Genomic DNA, 17,191 nt, shown 5'->3' with positions numbered 1-17,191 from the left:
CCCCTCCTCTTACCTCCCCCGGCTCCCCCTCCTTCCCCTCAGCACGCGAGGGCTCCTTCTAATAAAACGCTTTCTCCCGGCTGTCTTAAAGCCTGGTGGTGACTCCCTGATTTTGAGGGACTTGAAGACATCGCCCAAGGAGAACTGTGTGCAGTCAGAGACCGAATCCCTCCTGGAAAAGGAGCGGAGGCCGAGCCTGGAGGCCGATCCCACCATACAACACCCGAAACAAGAGCCTCCTGTGCTGGGCCCACGAGGGTCGTACTCTGCGTGGGGTTTCTTTCGGTCTCGCCCTGGGGGCAGCTTCCACAGCCTCCGCAGGGTCTCCTCCTTGGACAACTTTGAGGCTGCGAGGTCTGAGTTCCAGAGAAAATTCAGGGAAAGGAGGGCAAACTCAGGTAGGGGAACAAGGCCGGAGCTGGCGGTCCTACTGCGGGAGCCATGGTTCCGGGCGATGGCCCCGGCACGTCGCGGGGGGAGGTCTCTTACCCTGCACTGCTTTTCCCTCTGCAAAGTGGAGATAAGCTGGGGTCTCCTCCCCAAAACCCGCTGGTCTCCATGTGATTCCCTGCGTAGGCAGGTCCTGCTCCTTGGGTAGAGCCGTCCGTGGTGTTGTGCATGAGATGTGGGACCACGTCAGGTTGCGTTCAGCTGCCCCACATGAGGGGCACCCCGATACCACCCCACCTCCCTGGGAGGGAGGGAAGGGGTCTGCAGGCATGTGCAATGTCAGCTGTGTCCATGTGTTGGAGGTGGATGAGACACTGGCCAGGCCACTTGGTAGGGTGGGAGGAAACGTACCTCCACCGCGGTGTTCACATCCAGACCTCCTGTTCTCGTGAGAGGGATGATGACGTGTAACATGGAGGCCAGGCATGAGAAGCCTCCATAACTGGGGATGGAGAAAGATCAGTCCGCGGTGTCCGGCTTGAGAAAATGGGGTGGGGCATCATGATCCTTAAATAGTGACAGGTCACGGACCCTCAGGAGGGGGCACAACGTAGCGGGAGGGAAGGGGAATGAGCAGGGAGGAGGAGGGTGGGAGCAGGATGGCTGGTGCCAACTGGGCCACCTTCACAATGTCTTCAGACACCTCCCGTCTGTGACACCTCTTGGGTCAACGTCAGGGTCTATCAAGGGATAGACAGGGTAGAAAACTGAAAATACAACCCTGCCCTGCCTGTGGGAGATCGGGAAGTTGGGACACACTGGTTACGGTGCTCAGGGATGTTCCTGAAGCCCTGGGTGTGGGTACATGCTCCCTTCCGTGACTGCACACTGCTACAAACCTGTGACCTGACCACCTCTGGGGCTTCCTCCCTGGTCCTGTACTGGGGTGACCCAAAGAGGCAGGTCCCCAGGGAAAACTGCCAGGATCCAGCCCCACTACAGCTCTTCACAAGAAAGCTCCGACCTCCCTACCTGGAGCCTGGGGGTGGAGGATACATCTGAGTGGGGACATCAGCCAGCTCCTGGCTGTTTGGTGGCCAAAAACCAAGGCAGCAGCAGCTTAGGAGCTGTCTTGGTCAGGGTGAAGCATGCCGTGGTGGAGGAGACCCACCTGCTCCTTCATCGGTTTTCGTGCCAGTTTTGGCATCCCTCCCTGGTGGGTCTCACTGGGGCTGGTTCCCAACCCGCCACAATCTTCAGGGGTAGCAAAGGGTATTGCTGGGTTTTGGCAGCTGGCCTGAGCCCCTTGAAGGAGGTTTAATGGTGAAAAGGTGGGTGATGTGTCCGAAAAGCAGCCCCTTCTTGGGCTTCTTGAGCTGGGCATCCCATGGCTGAGCCACCCCGAAGAAGCCAAGCCTTTATGGCCAGACAGACATGGGAACCTTCAGGCAGCACCTGTTGGTGGTCCCCAGCTCCTGGGTGTCCTACGCTGAGGTCAGGGCTCTGCGCATTGGCTCCTTCTCACACTGCCCCTCTCAGTGCTTCTCTCCGTCCTCTTTCAGAGGCTTCCCATGTCAAACCCAACCCCCCGAACTCCACCTCGGACTCAGACCTCATGAAGTACCGGACCATCAGCCAGATCCCTCAGTTCACGCTCAACTTTGTGGAGTTCAACTTGGAGAAGCACCGCTCAGGCTCCACCACGGAGATTGAGATAATTGCTCCCCACAAGGTGATGGAGCGCACCCAGAATGTCACCGAGAAGGTCACACAGGTACGTGGGCAGTCAGATGCCACCGAGGCAGTGGTGGTGGTGGGGTGCTGCCACCGTGGTACGGTCACAACCATTCCTGTGGCTTTTGGAGGAGAGGACCGGAGAGGGCAGTGATACCTGGAGTTTCCATCCTAGGAGATGCCAGTATCCCTGTGTTCGATTGCTATTTCTTCCCTTGAATGGTTGAAATGCTCTTTTTTCCCCCTAAATCAGTATTTCTGGTAATCTGTGGCCAGGGAAACACTGGCATGAACTGCTCATGGTGTGATGCTGGCCTTGAAGGGGACATACGCATGCGCATGTGGCTTCATTTGTGGGGGAGGCTCTGGTCACCGTTTCCTGCCCCCCAGTACCGGGGATGGCATCCCTAGGACACCACTGGCCCCAAGGTGCCCAGCTGGGGACCCCGTGCTCAGAGCACGGGTGGCCATGCCAAGGGCCACAGGATCCCATGGGAGACAGCAGGTGGCACTGCGCTGTCACCAACACATGTGGCACTGCCCTTTCACTGCAGGGGACACTTGCAGCAGTGCACTGTCACCGAGAGGGACATGGGTGGCACTGCGCTGTCCCATCGGGGACACGGACATCGGTGTGTGTGAAAGGTGCTGCTGTATCCTGCGGTCCCGAGTAGGGAAGCTCTTAGCAGTGGGGAAACTGAGGCATGGGCGAGCCATGATGTACAAAATACACCCAAGGGCACCTCCCACCATTGCCAGCAGCAGCCGAGGGCCAGTTTAACGAAAATGCAGCCATCTGAGCCCAGAAATGCCACTGGGCTTGACAGTTTGCTCCGTCAGAGCAGGGTCCTCTGTGGGATCCTCCTCCTGTCCCGGTGCCAGCAAACCTTTACCCTCACAGCCTCCATGCACGGCGGACAGGATCCCCGCTCCCCATGGCACGGGATGGCTTTTAGGTTTGTTGTCCCTCTGGCTTGTCCCCTTCATCCCAAAGTCCGCTTAGTCCCTCCGATCGCGGGGTGACCACAGAGACCTGGGATCAGCCCCTGAACATGCCAGCGGGATGGCGAGCAGCCTCCATGCCCCCGGCCCCATCACAAGGGGCACCCACACACCGGGGACCGCTGGGGTGACACTGTCAGGGTGGTGCCAGCCGCTCGATGCAGGGTCATGAACTGGTTGTGGGGTGACAGGATCAGAGCTGATGGGTGGTGGCTGCAGGGCCTCACGCTGCAGCCAAGCGGCACCCACGAAGGTCAATCCTCCCTTCACCTTAAATCTTGGGACGGGACAGGACGGGACGGGACAGGATGGGACGGGACGGGACGGGACGGGACGGGACGGGACGGGACGGGATGGGATGGGATGGGATGGGATGGGATGGGATGGGATGGGATGGGATGGGATGGGATGGGATGGGATGGGATGGACCTCTCCTCCCCATCGCCTCAGTAGACCCAAACACTCTGCCTGCCCTCACCCCGGCATCCCTCGCCCCCCTGCCAAGCCACGGCTCCCCGCTCCCGGCTGCTAAATAATTCAGGGGTGAGGCAGAGACAGCGGCGAGACGCTGCCAACTGCATCTAAAAATACCGGCTGGCGGGAGGAGAGCAGACACCGCTGGCCAGGGTGGGCCAGCCCCACAGTGGCAGGGAGGGCAGGGCACAAGTGCAATGAATGCACCGTCCTAGGCACAGCTGGAGGCACATGGGGACACTGTGGGGTGGGTGCCACTAGGCTGGGGCCCTGCCTTGCGGGTGGCATCTCTCCCAGTCCCCCCAGACCGCCCCATGGGTGGTGGAGCTGGACGGTGCTGGGGATGGGGGGGGGGGGGGGGGGGGGGCAGTGACTTGTGGCGGTATCCGTACTGGGACGCTCGGTTAGTGCCTGCCTGCAGTCAGCACCATGGGCCTGATCCTGCCCAACCCCTTGTGCTTGAGGGTCTCCTGGTCACTGTGGCATGTCCCCCCTCACCAGCTCAGTATCCCCGTCCCCAGCACAGGGCAAGGGAGGAGGAAGGTGCATGGCCGCTGGGCCCTGCGGGGTCAGCCAAGGCCATGGGAGCCTCCCCCCTCCGTCACCCTCAGCCCGCATGCACCCTGCTCCCTCCTCCCTCCTCCTCCGCCCCCCCTCTGTGTCTGCCTCTCCCTCGCTTGCCACCCAGCACCCAGCACCCCACTGCCAGCACGCAGCACCCCGCACCATGAGCCTGCGGCTGCAGCTGAAGCCGGTAAGTGCAGGGGGAAGGGGGAGAGGGAAGGGGCACCCAGTGGGATGGCCACGGGTGGCACCTGGCACTGCTACCCACGGAGACTCCCAGGGCCACCCAGGCCACCCAAGGGTGCCACCTGCAGCCCTCCCCGTCCCCGAGGGGCAGTAAGGGACAAGGCTGCAGCTGCTCTCTGGCTCTGCGTTGGTTTGGATGCTCTTTTTGGGGTTGTTTCTTCTCCCTTTTCTGCTTCAAATTTTTGGAGTTGTGACATTTTATTAATTTCTGCTTGGAAAACAAAGAGTCTTGACCTGCTCTTGCTTCTGCCACAAAAGCCAGGTGCCAGGAGCAGGGACAAGGGGCAAGGCAGGCATCCCAGTGTGGGGAGCAGCGTCTGGGGGTCTGAGTTCAAGGCTGGCCCCACGGAGCTGCCTCTGGCCACACAGGACGAGGGAATTCAGCTGCTGAGGGAGGGAGCGTTGCTGCTTTTCCCAGACACAAGGTGTTAGGACCCTTCCCGGGTCTGCTGGGCACAGCTTAGCTCTGGGACCAAGCATTTTCCCAGCATTGCCTTGTCCCCTTCCCTGCCATCCCTGCTGGTCCCCAAGCCTGGCCAGTGCCTCATTCCCCTCCACAACGATTGCGTTTGGGTCACTTTTTCCAAACCCTCCCCTCTCCATCCGCCAGCGACGTCGGCAGCTCCCGCTGCCCCATTGGCGCTCTCGTCCCTGGGGGGGCCCCAGCATCGATCGGGTTTGATTAATTCACGCCGGGCTCCCAAATGCCCTTCGCAGCTGCATGTCTCCCACCCTCCCAGCCAACTGCATGCATGCCTGCGTGGGTGATGCCGCAGCCCCTGTGCTGTGCCCACCGTGCCGGTCACTGCCTGGGCGTGCGGGGTTGGGGGTCCCCATGGTGGACACCCGGACTTCAAGGGTCAGCTGCCACCTGAGGCGCCGGGCAAGCTGCAGGCAGGTAGGAGCAGGGGGGTCCCCCAGGGCACAGGACCCACCGATGTCCTGGGGCTGTGGGATGTGGGAGCAGCTGCTCATGGTGGGTTGGGGCTGAGGGGCTGGATCCGCTCTGGGTCGCAGCACCGGGAGCCCTTGGGAAGCCCTTGAACCCTCGGACAAGGTGGGTGTCAGTGCAGGAAGGATCAAACCCTTCTTCCAGGTCTGTTGCCAGAGTCACGGTGGTGCCCGTCACCGTGGCCTCAGGGCATGGGGAGCCTCCTCTCCCATCTCCTTTGCAGCCTGGCAAAAAGCACCCTTTTAGCTGGGGGCTCGGTGCTGGGAGAGAGCACTGATGTCCCCTTCGCCCTCCTGCGCAGGTGGCACTGGTGGCCGGCACTGCGGGGACACATGAGGGATGACAGAGCAGCGAGGGCCAGCAGGGAGGATCCAGCTGCCCCCAGCCCCAAACAGCCCCGTCATGCTGCTGTTTCTCGGCACCCAAAGCAGGACATCCCCAGCCCCCCCAGTCCCGGCGCCTTGCCTTGTGTCCCCAGGGTGGCTTCAGAGCTGGCGTTGGTCCAGGAGGGGGGAGCTGGGACAGGCCTGGGAGGTGTGGGGGCTCAGTGGTGCCGTGGGAGTGTGTCCCCATGAAGGCAGACAGATCTGGGGACACATGACAGTATGGGAGGGTGCCTGCACGTATGAGATAGCTTTTGCATGTTGGTGGCCACAGGTCACCCTCTCCCTGGGGATGCTCAGATGGGAAACGGGCATTGCCTGAGGCCAGGGTTTGCAGCGGGTGGCCCAAGCTGTCCCCTCAGCCTGGAGGATGACTGCGCCAGAGGGACATCAAGGAGAAGGTCCCTGCTGGGGCCAAGAAAGACACCGTGCAAGGCTTGCATGCCATCGCCGTGGGGGCCAGGCCATGGCACAGCCGTGGGACTGCACCCCCAAGCTGCCCATCCCCACAGCCCAGTGCCAGGGACGCCCAGCAGCTCCCGTCCCACGCTGGTGGCACAGGGCTGTGGGCCGGAGGCATGGCAGGAGGCACTTACCTCTCTGCTGGCACGGTAGAGTCTGAAGGACATAAAGCAGGTAAACAGCTCCCCAGGGGTGCTCCAGGCATCGGAGAGACAAGGAGCTGGGCAGACCTTGGTGTCAGCCACAGATGGCAATTCACCTTGTGGCCTCTGGACAAACACATACAAAGGCAATGAAGGTGCAAAGGGTGTAGGAACCCCCCCGCATGCTCCTTGCTGCCCTACCAGCACATGGGAGTGCCCTGCCTGGCTCCTGGCCTCATCCAACCCTTCTCCTGGTCTTCCAACCTTCTCACACCCATCTCCTGGCAGGTGCTGTCCCTGGGTGCTGACGTCCTTCCCGAGTACAAGCTGCAGGCTCCACGCATCCACCGATGGACCATTCTGCACTACAGTCCCTTCAAGGCCGTGTGGGACTGGCTCATCCTTCTGCTGGTCATCTACACAGCCGTCTTCACCCCCTACTCAGCCGCCTTCCTGCTCAATGAGGAGCAGATGGAGGAGAAGCACTGGGACTGCAGCTACTCCTGTGACCCGCTCAACATCATTGACCTCATCGTTGACATCATGTTCATCGTGGACATTGCCATCAACTTCCGTACCACCTATGTCAATGTCAATGACGAGGTGGTGAGCCACCCTGGCAAGATTGCCATCCACTACTTCAAGGGATGGTTCCTCATCGACATGGTTGCCGCCATCCCTTTTGACCTGCTCATCTTCCGCTCTGGCTCTGATGAGGTAGAGGGGGGGCCTGGAGGTCCATCAGGACCAGAGGGGACTCATGGATGGATAGGAGGAGATTTCTGGGAGAGAAAGAGAAAGATATGGATGGCTTGATGTGAACAGTGGGTGGCTGGGTCTGCAAGGAGAGGTCTGGTTACTCAGAAGGATGGACAAGGATGTCATTACAGGTTTTTATTAAGCAGCTGGGACCTGGGATTTTATTTAGTAGGGTTGCCCAGCCACACAGACCCTACTGTAAGTGCTAAGATAGTGTCCAGCTGGACCAGCTCCCCTTGCTGGGGCTGACCCAGCAGAACAGGTCAGGAGCTCGGTTTAGGAACTGGGCCCACACTCCAGTGAAGCCGAACTTGGGGTCGCGTTGCCAGCCAGGCTCGAAATGTGGGCAGTGGGATGGCTCTGTGGTTACTGCACTACCTGGAGCCCCCGCCTCAGCTGAGAGCCTGGTGGGGAGGTGAAAGGCAGCCGGTTTGGGAGCAGCGGTTGGCAAGGTGAGGACCCATCAGGAAACACGGGGCTGACCTTGGCTCACCTGCAGTCGCAGGGCTTGTTTCCTTTATGGTCAGCCGGGGGAAACTGCCCTTTGTGTGGCATGATTCATCTGACCTATTTCAGATGTCACCTCCAGGACAAGGTGATTCATGCTCTAGAAATGTATTTTTACCCTTCAAAGGGAGCATGGCTAGGCTGGAGATATGCCTTTGGCCAGATTTATCCCCGGCTTGTCCCTGAGGTTTCTCCCCTCTCCCCTGCAGACCACCACACTCATTGGCCTCCTGAAGACCGCCCGGCTGCTGCGCCTGGTCCGGGTGGCCCGCAAGCTGGACCGCTACTCCGAGTATGGAGCAGCCGTGCTCTTCCTGCTCATGTGCACCTTCGCCCTCATCGCCCACTGGCTGGCCTGCATCTGGTACGCCATCGGCAACGTGGAGCGGCCCTACATGGAGCACAAGATCGGCTGGCTGGACAACCTGGGCGACCAGATTGGCAAGCGCTACAACGACAGCGACCTCTCCTCTGGCCCGTCCATCAAGGATAAATACGTCACTGCCCTCTACTTCACTTTCAGCAGCCTCACCAGCGTGGGGTTTGGCAACGTCTCACCCAACACCAACTCCGAGAAGATCTTCTCCATCTGTGTGATGCTCATTGGCTGTGAGTGCCTGCGCGTGTCCCGCTGTTCCCATCCCTGTTCTGGAGGTTGGAGGGGCTGCTCTGGGGAGAAATGGGGAGAGCATGTGGGATTTTAAGAGAGCATCTCCCTCCGCCTATGCCTCTTCTGCACAGACAAATGGATGGAGTGACAGATAGAAATCCGGGTTTCAGAAATCCACTGGTTTCAGGTCCGTGGTAGATAGAGGTTTTGGAAATCTGCTGGTTCCAGGTCCGATGTAGTTGGACACGTGTCCCCTCATGTCCTGCTGAGTCCTGCCCTCTCGTTGCAGCTCTGATGTACGCCAGCATTTTTGGCAACGTCTCTGCTATCATCCAGCGGCTGTACTCGGGCACAGCCCGCTACCACACGCAGATGCTGCGAGTCAAGGAGTTCATCCGCTTCCACCAGATCCCCAACCCCCTGCGTCAGCGCCTGGAGGAGTATTTCCAGCACGCCTGGTCCTACACCAACGGCATCGACATGAATGCGGTGAGTACGGGGCAGGGAGCCCCCATGTCCTCATGGCACCTTGTCCTGAGCGCCCCGGAGCCTAGCTCTGGCTCCAGCCAAACACTTCCATCCTTTCGACCAGGGTGGAGAGAAGACAGGAGAAGACCTGGGAGGCTGGAGACAGCTGGAGTCTGCCCATCTGCCTCCTGCATCTCCCTTTCTCCTTCTCCCCCTCTGTCTGCCCACCCCTTCACATCTACCAAGAGGTTTTCTGGGGCCACGAGGGCATTGCCTGGCCCAGAGCAGGTTTGGTGCCAGTGTGCTGATAAGTGGCTCAGGGTCCCCATCGGCGCCCAGCACTTTCAGGCCGGTGTCTGTTGGTGTGACGGAGCTGCGGAGCCGGTATCGATCCAGCTCCTCTCCACACTGCCCGTTGCTAAGCAAAGTGCATCCCGCTCTCAGTGGCAGGGAAAGGAGGGCATTTAAATAAACCTCGATCCATTTTAATTAGAGCCCAGAGAGGCGGCTGTTTGTTAGCGAAGGGGGGATCAATGGCGGAGCCGCGCTGGAGAGGCACCACGTCTCCGAGCCTGGCGGGGAGGCTTGTGCCGATGGCGCCGGGGCATGGTGGAGTGAGGAGGGGGCTCAGCCGAGGAGTCCTGGGTGGGGGCCCAGGTGGCAGGACTCAGCTCATGGCCACAGGCTTCGGTGCACAAACTGGCTCAGCCCGCTGCAAGGCAGAGAGGAATGGGAAAGGACAAGGCAAGGAGAGAGAAGGGACCTGGTTCTTCCTGGCTCTGGGCCCTGGGTGGGTCGTTAGCGCAATCGTTCCCGGTTCACGCTCCCTTTTTGTCCTAAGACTTGATCCTCCTCTGCCCCTGAACACCATCAGGACACAGAGCTGCACGAATTCAGCCTGTCCATCTTTGGTTGCTGCTGCCACATTAAACAGCTGGGCAGCATTCGGGGGTTTGCTGCAGGGAGCGCTTCGGGTTAAACCTCTCGCATGGAGGAGACACCCTGGGCTGGACATCGGTGGCAATAAATAGAAGCAAAGCCATGGCGCCCTACCCAAGCACAGGTTCTCCTGCAAACCCAGGTCACAAATTCCCTGCGATGAGCTGGGCTTGCGGCTTGGACGTGCCGCCGCTCACACCAATTCCTGCTGGATGCTGCTGAGACGCAATGTGATCTAATCAATCATCCCACAGCCCGATCAATGCATCCGCCCCTGATTTCCCAGTAGGGAAACTAAGGCACTGCCGCTAGCCTGTGAGATCGTGACGGAGCCAGCAACGAGCCGTGCTCACCGGCCCCAGGCTCGTTGTCCCAGATTTGGCCACCAGCGGGATGTGAGCAGAGAGGAGAGTAAGGGGGACCTGGGGCTGTATGCTGCTCTCCAAAAAAACCCCCAAACCTGGGTGGGTTTGTCCTAGCACCGTGAGTCATTGGTGGCAGCAGCTTTCTCCATATTGAGAGTTTTACCTTGATTTCACCTTCAGATTTAGCTTTTGTTCAATGCGAGGTGTTTGCCCCGGGTATAATTAGCTGTTGCTGCACACAACTGGCCCGTGCTGCTTCTTGGTATTCAGGCAAGTGCTGTTTAATTAGGACAGCACCTCGTTACCAGTTTGTGCTCTCATTCAGCCAAGATTAGTGGGCGTAAAGATGAAAAGGGGGATACGCCACCAGTGGGTATAAATAGATTGATCTGGTTATTATTATTTATTGCTTGGGACTGCTCTCATCCCCGGCCACGTGCGGTACAAGCCAGGGGCGGGCAGGCAGGCGCCTGCCAAGGGAAGATCAGATGTTCCCAGCTTTGCCTTTCTGGGCTCGGGGGCTTCCCATTGAGCCCCACCATGTGATGCTGCGTGTCACAGCCTCCCAGGGCTGCCACGGCAGGCCTTCCCGGGGGTGGTGGCGTGATGGCATCTCTCCCTCACTCCTCACAGGTGCTGAAGGGCTTCCCTGACTGCCTGCAGGCAGACATCTGCCTCCACCTCAACCGCACGCTGCTCCAGAACTGCAAGGCTTTCCGCGGAGCCAGCAAAGGCTGCCTGCGCGCCCTGGCCATGAAGTTCAAGACAACTCATGCACCGCCTGGAGACACCCTGGTGCACTACGGAGATGTCCTCACCACACTCTACTTCATCTCCCGGGGCTCCATCGAGATCCTCCGGGAAGACATTGTGGTGGCCATCTTAGGTGGAAAAGTCCTTTCTTCTGGGAGGGCAAGGGGTGATGTGCGATGGGTGAAGGCTGATGTGCGATGGGCAGCGGGCAAAAGGTGGCAGATGAGGGGCAAAGGACTTCTCCATGTTCTGGAGAAGGGAAGGCTGTTCCTCAACATCTGGTTGGGTCACCACACCAGTGCACAGGGAATGGAGATGTCAGGGAGAGGCCACAAAGGAGTGAGGAGAGCGGGGCATGGCTCAGCAGTCTCCAGCCGTCACTGATGACCCACTGCCCTGGCTTGGTCTCCCCATCGGTGATGGCTTTCACAGTGTAACCCTCAGTGTCCACAATCAGGGTCAGGATTGCTGGGCATCCCCTTGCTCATAAGCCCCACAGTGAGGTCTGCTGGTCCAGTACCTCTAGAGCTGGAGTGGGTGCCCACCTCCCCCTAATGAGCTGTCTCTTGGCACAGGGAAAAACGACATCTTTGGGGAGCCCATCAGCCTCTACGCCCGCCCAGGGAAGTCCAACGCTGACGTGAGGGCCCTGACCTACTGTGACTTGCACAAGATCCAGCGGGAGGACCTGCTGGAAGTCTTGGACATGTACCCAGCCTTCTCTGACAACTTCTGGAGCAACTTAGAGATCACCTTCAACCTGCGAGATGTGAGTGCCAGGGTTATCCCAGGGAGGGATGTGGCCAATGCCTTAAATTTGGCAATCGGGAGGGCAAGGAAGCCAACAGGTGCTCCTCACTCAGTTTGGTGGTGGATTGGCCAGCAGCCACCTTTCCCAAGGCCCTCTCCATGGGGCTGTGACTTCCCCCTCAGCACAGCATGCACATGCTGCACATTCCTGAGCTCTTCAGAAAAGTTGGCCCCAAAAGCCATGTCAGTAGTACTCTGCTCTGCAGCACTTGTAAATCATCTCCAGGACCCCTCCAGCCTGGGCAAGTGGGTCACATGCTTGTTTTGAGGCTGCTGAAGTAGGAAATATTCTCATGCTTCATCGAAATTTCCTTTTTAAATAATCACTCTTGCAATCCGTGGAAGGCTTGGAGCATTTTTGTCATTGCTGTTTGACTCAAACATTGTGACTGGACTTTGTCTTTTCTGACATTTTTTTCAGAGGCACTTGCCTGGTAAGATACAAAAGAAAGTCAAATTCTGTCTATGTCCTGTCCCACCCCACGACATCTTGCCCCACCTCAGGGTGCTCCTTCCCTCCCCATGGCCCTGACACCCTCAACTCAGCCTCAGAGCAATGAGGCTAACCTCTAGGATCCCTTGAGCTCTGCAACCAGTCCAGGAGTCACTGGGTGGGACAGAGCAGTGATGGAGAGCCAGAGGCAGCTGGAGACGAGCCCTAGGAGAATGCATGGGCTGTAGCCCCCATGGTACCCATGGATGAGACGTGGCACCTATGGATGGGACATGGCATCTGTGGATGGGCCCTGGTACCCACAGATGGGACATGGCACCCACGGATGGGCTGTGCTACCCACGGATGGGACACGGCACCTTTTCCCTGGTGACCAGCCCCTCTCATCCCTCAGGCAGACAGCGTTCCCCGCTCACCACTCAGCGAGGAGTATGACTGCACCTACCGGCGGGCGCGTCGACGCAAGCACTCCCTTTGCCAGCCCAACAAGCCTGGTGAGTCCCGCAGCATCGGCAGAGCCAGGCTGGCAGGGCTGGGGAGCGGGATCATCATTTAATTACTGCCCTGGCAGGTGCCCCAAAGCAAAGGTGGCTGTCAGGGCCCCCATCCCTGCCAACCAGCCTGTATGTCCCTGTCCTGGGGGCACCCACGCTGCCCTCCCTCCCTCTGTCCCTGCCTCCCCCTCTCCTTAGGATGCCCCAGCCCTACAGGCACCCTAGAGGGGATGGGAGCTGATTTTGCCATGTGTGATCCTCCCCAAATTAACCTGTTGTGCTGCCCCACAGACCCAGACACGGGCATCTCTGATGCAGAGCAGTATCACACCTACTCAGAGCTCACCAACCCACAGGACCCGCTGAGTAAGGACCACTGGGACGACCTGGGCAGCAGCACCACCCAGACCAGCGATGACGATGCCAAGACTGGCAGCCCTACTAAAGCTGAGCCCTTCCTCACATCCAAAAAGGATGACTTTGCTCTGCCCACGCTCAGCCTCGTCACCACCAGCGCTGGCAGCACAGAGGTTGGCAAGCCCGCGGCAGAGAGCAGCCAGTCCTACGCAGGTACCAACAGCTGCAGCCAAAGCTGGCAGGAGGGTGGTGAGAGCTGCTCAGGCATGGTGGCCTTATGTTAGGGCAGAAGCAAGCAGCTCATGCAGATTTCACAGCACCACAGACTGGTGGGGCTGGGAGGGGAGCTCCGGGGGTCGCCCGGCCCAGCCCCTGCTAGAGCAGGCTCTCCTCCAGCAGGCTGCACGGAGCCGCCCGGCGGGTCTGGTTGTCCCCAGAGACGGGGACCCCGCAGCCGCTCTGGGCAGCCTGTCCCAGCGCCCCCTCACCCTCGGGGCAGACAAGGTCTCCCTCATGTTCAGGTGGAACTTCCCGCGCTGCAGCTGGTGCCCGTGGCCCCTCGTCCTGGCGCTGGGCACCGCTGAGAAGAGCCTGGCCCCGTCCTCCTGACACCCACCCTCCAGATATCTGTAGGCATCGTCAGATCCCCCCTCCGCCTGCTCCAGGCTGAACAGCCCCAGCTCTCTCAGCCCTTCCTCTAAGGAAGATGCTCCAGCCCCCTCATCATCTTTGCAGCCCACGCTGGTCCCTCTCCAGCAGCTCCCAGTCTCTCTGGAACTGGGGAGCCCTCTAGACACAGCCTCAACAGGGAATCTGAGGGGAGCCACACTTGTGGCCCTGGGTCTTTGCTGCCTTTTGTCCCCAGTAGTATCTGCTCTGTCCCTCCCATGCCCTGCAGTTTCTCTTAGCACCCAGGGACCCCTCTGGGGCTGTCCCAAGGGGCCACATGCTATGTGCCTTCCATAGGCATGCTAGGTGCCAGGGTGATGGATCCCCATAAGCACCTCAGGTGCTAGGGTGATGGACTCTCCCTGAGCACCATGTATGTCAAGGTGATGGCTCTCCAAGAACATGTTGGGTGACGGAGTCTAGAGCACCTCCACACCAGTGGGGCTGGGGAATGCATGATAGAAGTGCTGAGATCTCTCCTTTCCTGCCAGCCACCCCCCTGGACATCCCCAACATGTTCACCTTCTGGGAGGACCGAAGGCCAAACCACCACCAGGAGCCTTTGCAACACATCTTGTTACACAACTCGCGGGACATCCCCCTGCACAGCGACTACAGACCGGGGCAGATCGAGTCCAGGCTGGAGCTCCTGCAGGCCCAGCTCAGCAGGTGGGCAGGTTCCTGGGGCACAAGGCTGGAGAGCACCCAGGGGGGGCTTCAGGCCATCACCTCCAGCTCTCTAGATGTGGCTGCAGTGGGCTTTGTGCAGCAGATGCCACCTCCTTAAGCTCTGGCACACTGCATTCCTCAGGGAGGTGCTGGGAGCGCTTTGCAAATGCCGTGGCTTCTCGAGCTCCGAGTCCTGGCCCTGGCTGCAGCCCAGCACCTCATCTGCTGCTGTGCCACCACCCCTGGGATCAGCCGCTTTGCCGCTGCTTCCCAACCCGATGCAATTGCAGACATGAAACCACCCACAGGCTCACGACCTGAGCCCTTTGCAAGCCTCTTCCTGTTGCAAAAGGCTGCAAGCATTCTCTTGCTCGAGCAAACAAGCCTCGTGCACATCCTTGCCCTCTAAACCAGAAAAAGTACATGATTTTTGAATGAGAAGGAGAAGCCCACACTGGAGACGCAGGTTTAAAGGCCCTGGGCCGCACCCACATGGGCTCTCCCACCCACAGCTGCTGCCCATGTTAAGCTCACGTCACCGCAGTGCCCACACATGCATGCCAGTGTCTCGCCAGCATGCCACCCCCGGCAGCAGGGGACACATCTCCCACCCGCTCTGTAAGTGCTGCCAGGACCGTTGCCTGCACAGGGGGCTGTGCCCGCTCCTGCCAGAGCGGCTTGTTTCAGTCCAGAACAAGGCAGAAGGAAGAGACTTATTCTACTTTTCCATTTCCTTCTATTCCTCAATTAAAAATGGTTGGCACCAACCTGCCTTGCCGTCTGTCAGCACAGACAGCTGGCCTGGAGAATTGATGCAGATTAAAACTAACTATTGCAATTTTTTTCCCACTCTGGGCTAGTTTTAGCTTTGTTCAGTTCCCTGTGCCCAGATCCCAGTTTGGCTCCACAAAAACCTCACCAAGCAGCACCAGGCAAAGCAACATCACCCTCGGGCAGCTGAATCGGCACCTCCTCCCCAGTGCCTCTCCTGCCCAGCCGCGGGTCTGGCTCTCGTGGGATGCAGTGAGATGCACTGCACTAACGCTGGGCTGCTCTGTCCCTAGGCTGGAGTCCAGGATGTCGTCAGACATTAATATAATCCTCCAGCTCCTGCAGCGCCAGCTGTCCCAAGTGCCGCCTGCATACAGCCCCATCTCGCCGTCCTCCCACAACCTGGCCATGTACGGCATCCTCCCACGGAGCCTGGAGCCGCTCACCCCCTGCGCACCCCTGGAGGATGAGGAGCCGACCACCCCGGAGCAGGTAAGGCCATCCCTCCCTACTCAGCACCAGCTGAGCTTCCTTCTGCCCCGAGCAGACAGGTCCTGGAGGGCCAGCCGTTCCCTCCAGCCTCCCTGCAGGCAAAGCGCAGCCAAACACTCGTGGGTCCTGGCAAAGCCCAAGGGTCTTGAAATGGGCATAGATCTACCTAGAGATGCTCCTGCCCAGTGCATCGCTGATTTGGGGGCACAGCCTGCCATCTCCAGCACTACCAGGTTGCCCCATCAGTAGGGGAGGGAAGTGGGTTCCTCTGCTCTGAGGCTTCCTCAGGCAAAAAACAACATTTTGGGGCTTGGAGCCTGATAGGGTGAGGAGAGAGTATGGCTACTTTATTTTGCTTTTGCCATAATTCACCTGGTTCCTCCTTTCCCACCAGAGCCCGAGCTACACGGAGGTAGAAAAGTTCCACTTGAAATCCAGGGACTCCTTGTCAAGCGGGATGCACCCTGCTGTGGCATCTGATGAAACCATGACAGTCTACTCCGAGCAGGAGCATCATTCCCCACCTCCTCCAAACCCAGAGCCTCTCCACCAAAGGGTACCAAATACCCAAGGACTCTTGCGGGGCTCTCGTTTCCCTTCCCTCCCTGAGCACTTGGAGGCATCTTCTGAGCATCAGGACATTCAGAGACACCTCTCCGACCCAGTGCTTCCTGGAAGTTAGAGATGTGGGGGCTGCCAAGCACGTCAAGAGGAACCTCAGCTGTGAGCTCAGTCAGTTGATGTTGATTTTGACTGCAAGGGTAAGACGGAGGACAATGCCACTGGCTCAGGGTATAATTTATAGCTGTCTTCTACCACCGTGAAAGGAAGCGTAGAGTGGCTGGCTTCCAAGGTCAACGTTTTCCAGCGGTTCCCATAGAGTAGATTTCATTTGCACATTATAGTGAACCCAGAGCAGCTCTTTCTTACAGCCACCAACAAGCTGGCTAGGCCAAACGGCACCCACCACCTCTTCCTTGCCAAGGCTTCCTCTCAAGAACGGCGCAAGCCAAGTGAGCCTCAGCGACCGGAGGAGAGCAAATCCATGGCTCGTAGCTGCGCAGCCACTTTGCTGCCAGCTCTTTGGAGCAGGGACCATTACTTTGGTACTGGGCTTAGCCCAGCGGAGCCTGTGAGCATTACAGAAAGGGTAGTCACCAGAGGAGGAGGAGGAGATCTCCACAGTGTGGTACTGGGGGGAGCTGCAGGTGGGAAGCCCAGGACAAGGACAGAAGCTATCCTTGTCCTACTTGACTGCCACTGGGAAACTAAGGGCCAACAGCCCCTGCCAATTCAGCACGCTTCAGCACGAGTCCTAGGGCACCAACTTCTCCAGCAAGGCTGATCGCGCCTTGCAAACCCCAACACACATCCCACAGCTCCCCAGATAAACCCACTGGTCACTGGCCTGGGCATAAAGCACAAAACTCAAAAGCACAATCCCGTAAAGCCCCAGCCTTTCCTCCCAGCTTTTCTCTTTTGATAAAGGTTTGATAGATGCTTCCTCCTCCCCAGCCCTTTCCCCAGCAGACTCCTCCAGCATCCCCCATAGGAGAAGCCCACTTAGCACTGCCGCCTTGCCGTTCGGTTAGATGCTGTGACAGTCCTAGGCCGCCTGCTCAAGTATTGTATCAAGCTCCCTTTGAGAGTAGTAAAACTGTGAGCATCTCTTTCTCTGGAGTTTTAGTGTACACTTTGCTAATAAATATGTTTTTGGCACCTAA

At 58.9% G+C, this 17,191-nt stretch overlaps 1 protein-coding gene across 4 annotated transcripts in view; it reads left to right on the top strand.

Moving 5' to 3' along the window:
• KCNH6 (potassium voltage-gated channel subfamily H member 6) overlaps positions 1 to 17,191 on the top strand; it is a 33,676-nt gene extending 16,485 nt beyond the window's left edge. Inside the window, exons 5-16 of one of the 4 annotated variants that reach the window (XM_040617646.1) lie at positions 92 to 398; positions 1,953 to 2,164; positions 6,639 to 7,067; positions 7,826 to 8,225; positions 8,516 to 8,715; positions 10,632 to 10,884; positions 11,327 to 11,520; positions 12,410 to 12,509; positions 12,801 to 13,079; positions 14,027 to 14,204; positions 15,269 to 15,467; positions 15,862 to 17,191. In XM_040617646.1, the coding sequence (XP_040473580.1) occupies positions 92 to 398; positions 1,953 to 2,164; positions 6,639 to 7,067; positions 7,826 to 8,225; positions 8,516 to 8,715; positions 10,632 to 10,884; positions 11,327 to 11,520; positions 12,410 to 12,509; positions 12,801 to 13,079; positions 14,027 to 14,204; positions 15,269 to 15,467; positions 15,862 to 16,149 (3,039 nt within the window). In that variant the 3' untranslated portion in view covers positions 16,150 to 17,191. Of the gene's footprint in view, positions 1 to 91; positions 399 to 1,952; positions 2,165 to 3,590; positions 5,309 to 6,638; positions 7,068 to 7,825; positions 8,226 to 8,515; positions 8,716 to 10,631; positions 10,885 to 11,326; positions 11,521 to 12,409; positions 12,510 to 12,800; positions 13,080 to 14,026; positions 14,205 to 15,268; positions 15,468 to 15,861 lie in introns of those variants that run through there. The other 3 variants (XM_040617647.1, XM_040617649.1, XM_040617648.1) reach the window with 3 other exon arrangements.

This window comes from Falco naumanni, chromosome 18 (genome assembly GCF_017639655.2).
Source record: "Falco naumanni isolate bFalNau1 chromosome 18, bFalNau1.pat, whole genome shotgun sequence".
In the NCBI taxonomy this organism is placed as follows: domain Eukaryota; kingdom Metazoa; phylum Chordata; class Aves; order Falconiformes; family Falconidae; genus Falco; species Falco naumanni.
The sequence above is the reverse complement of the archived record's forward strand: the minus strand, read 5'-3'. Positions and strand labels throughout refer to the sequence as shown.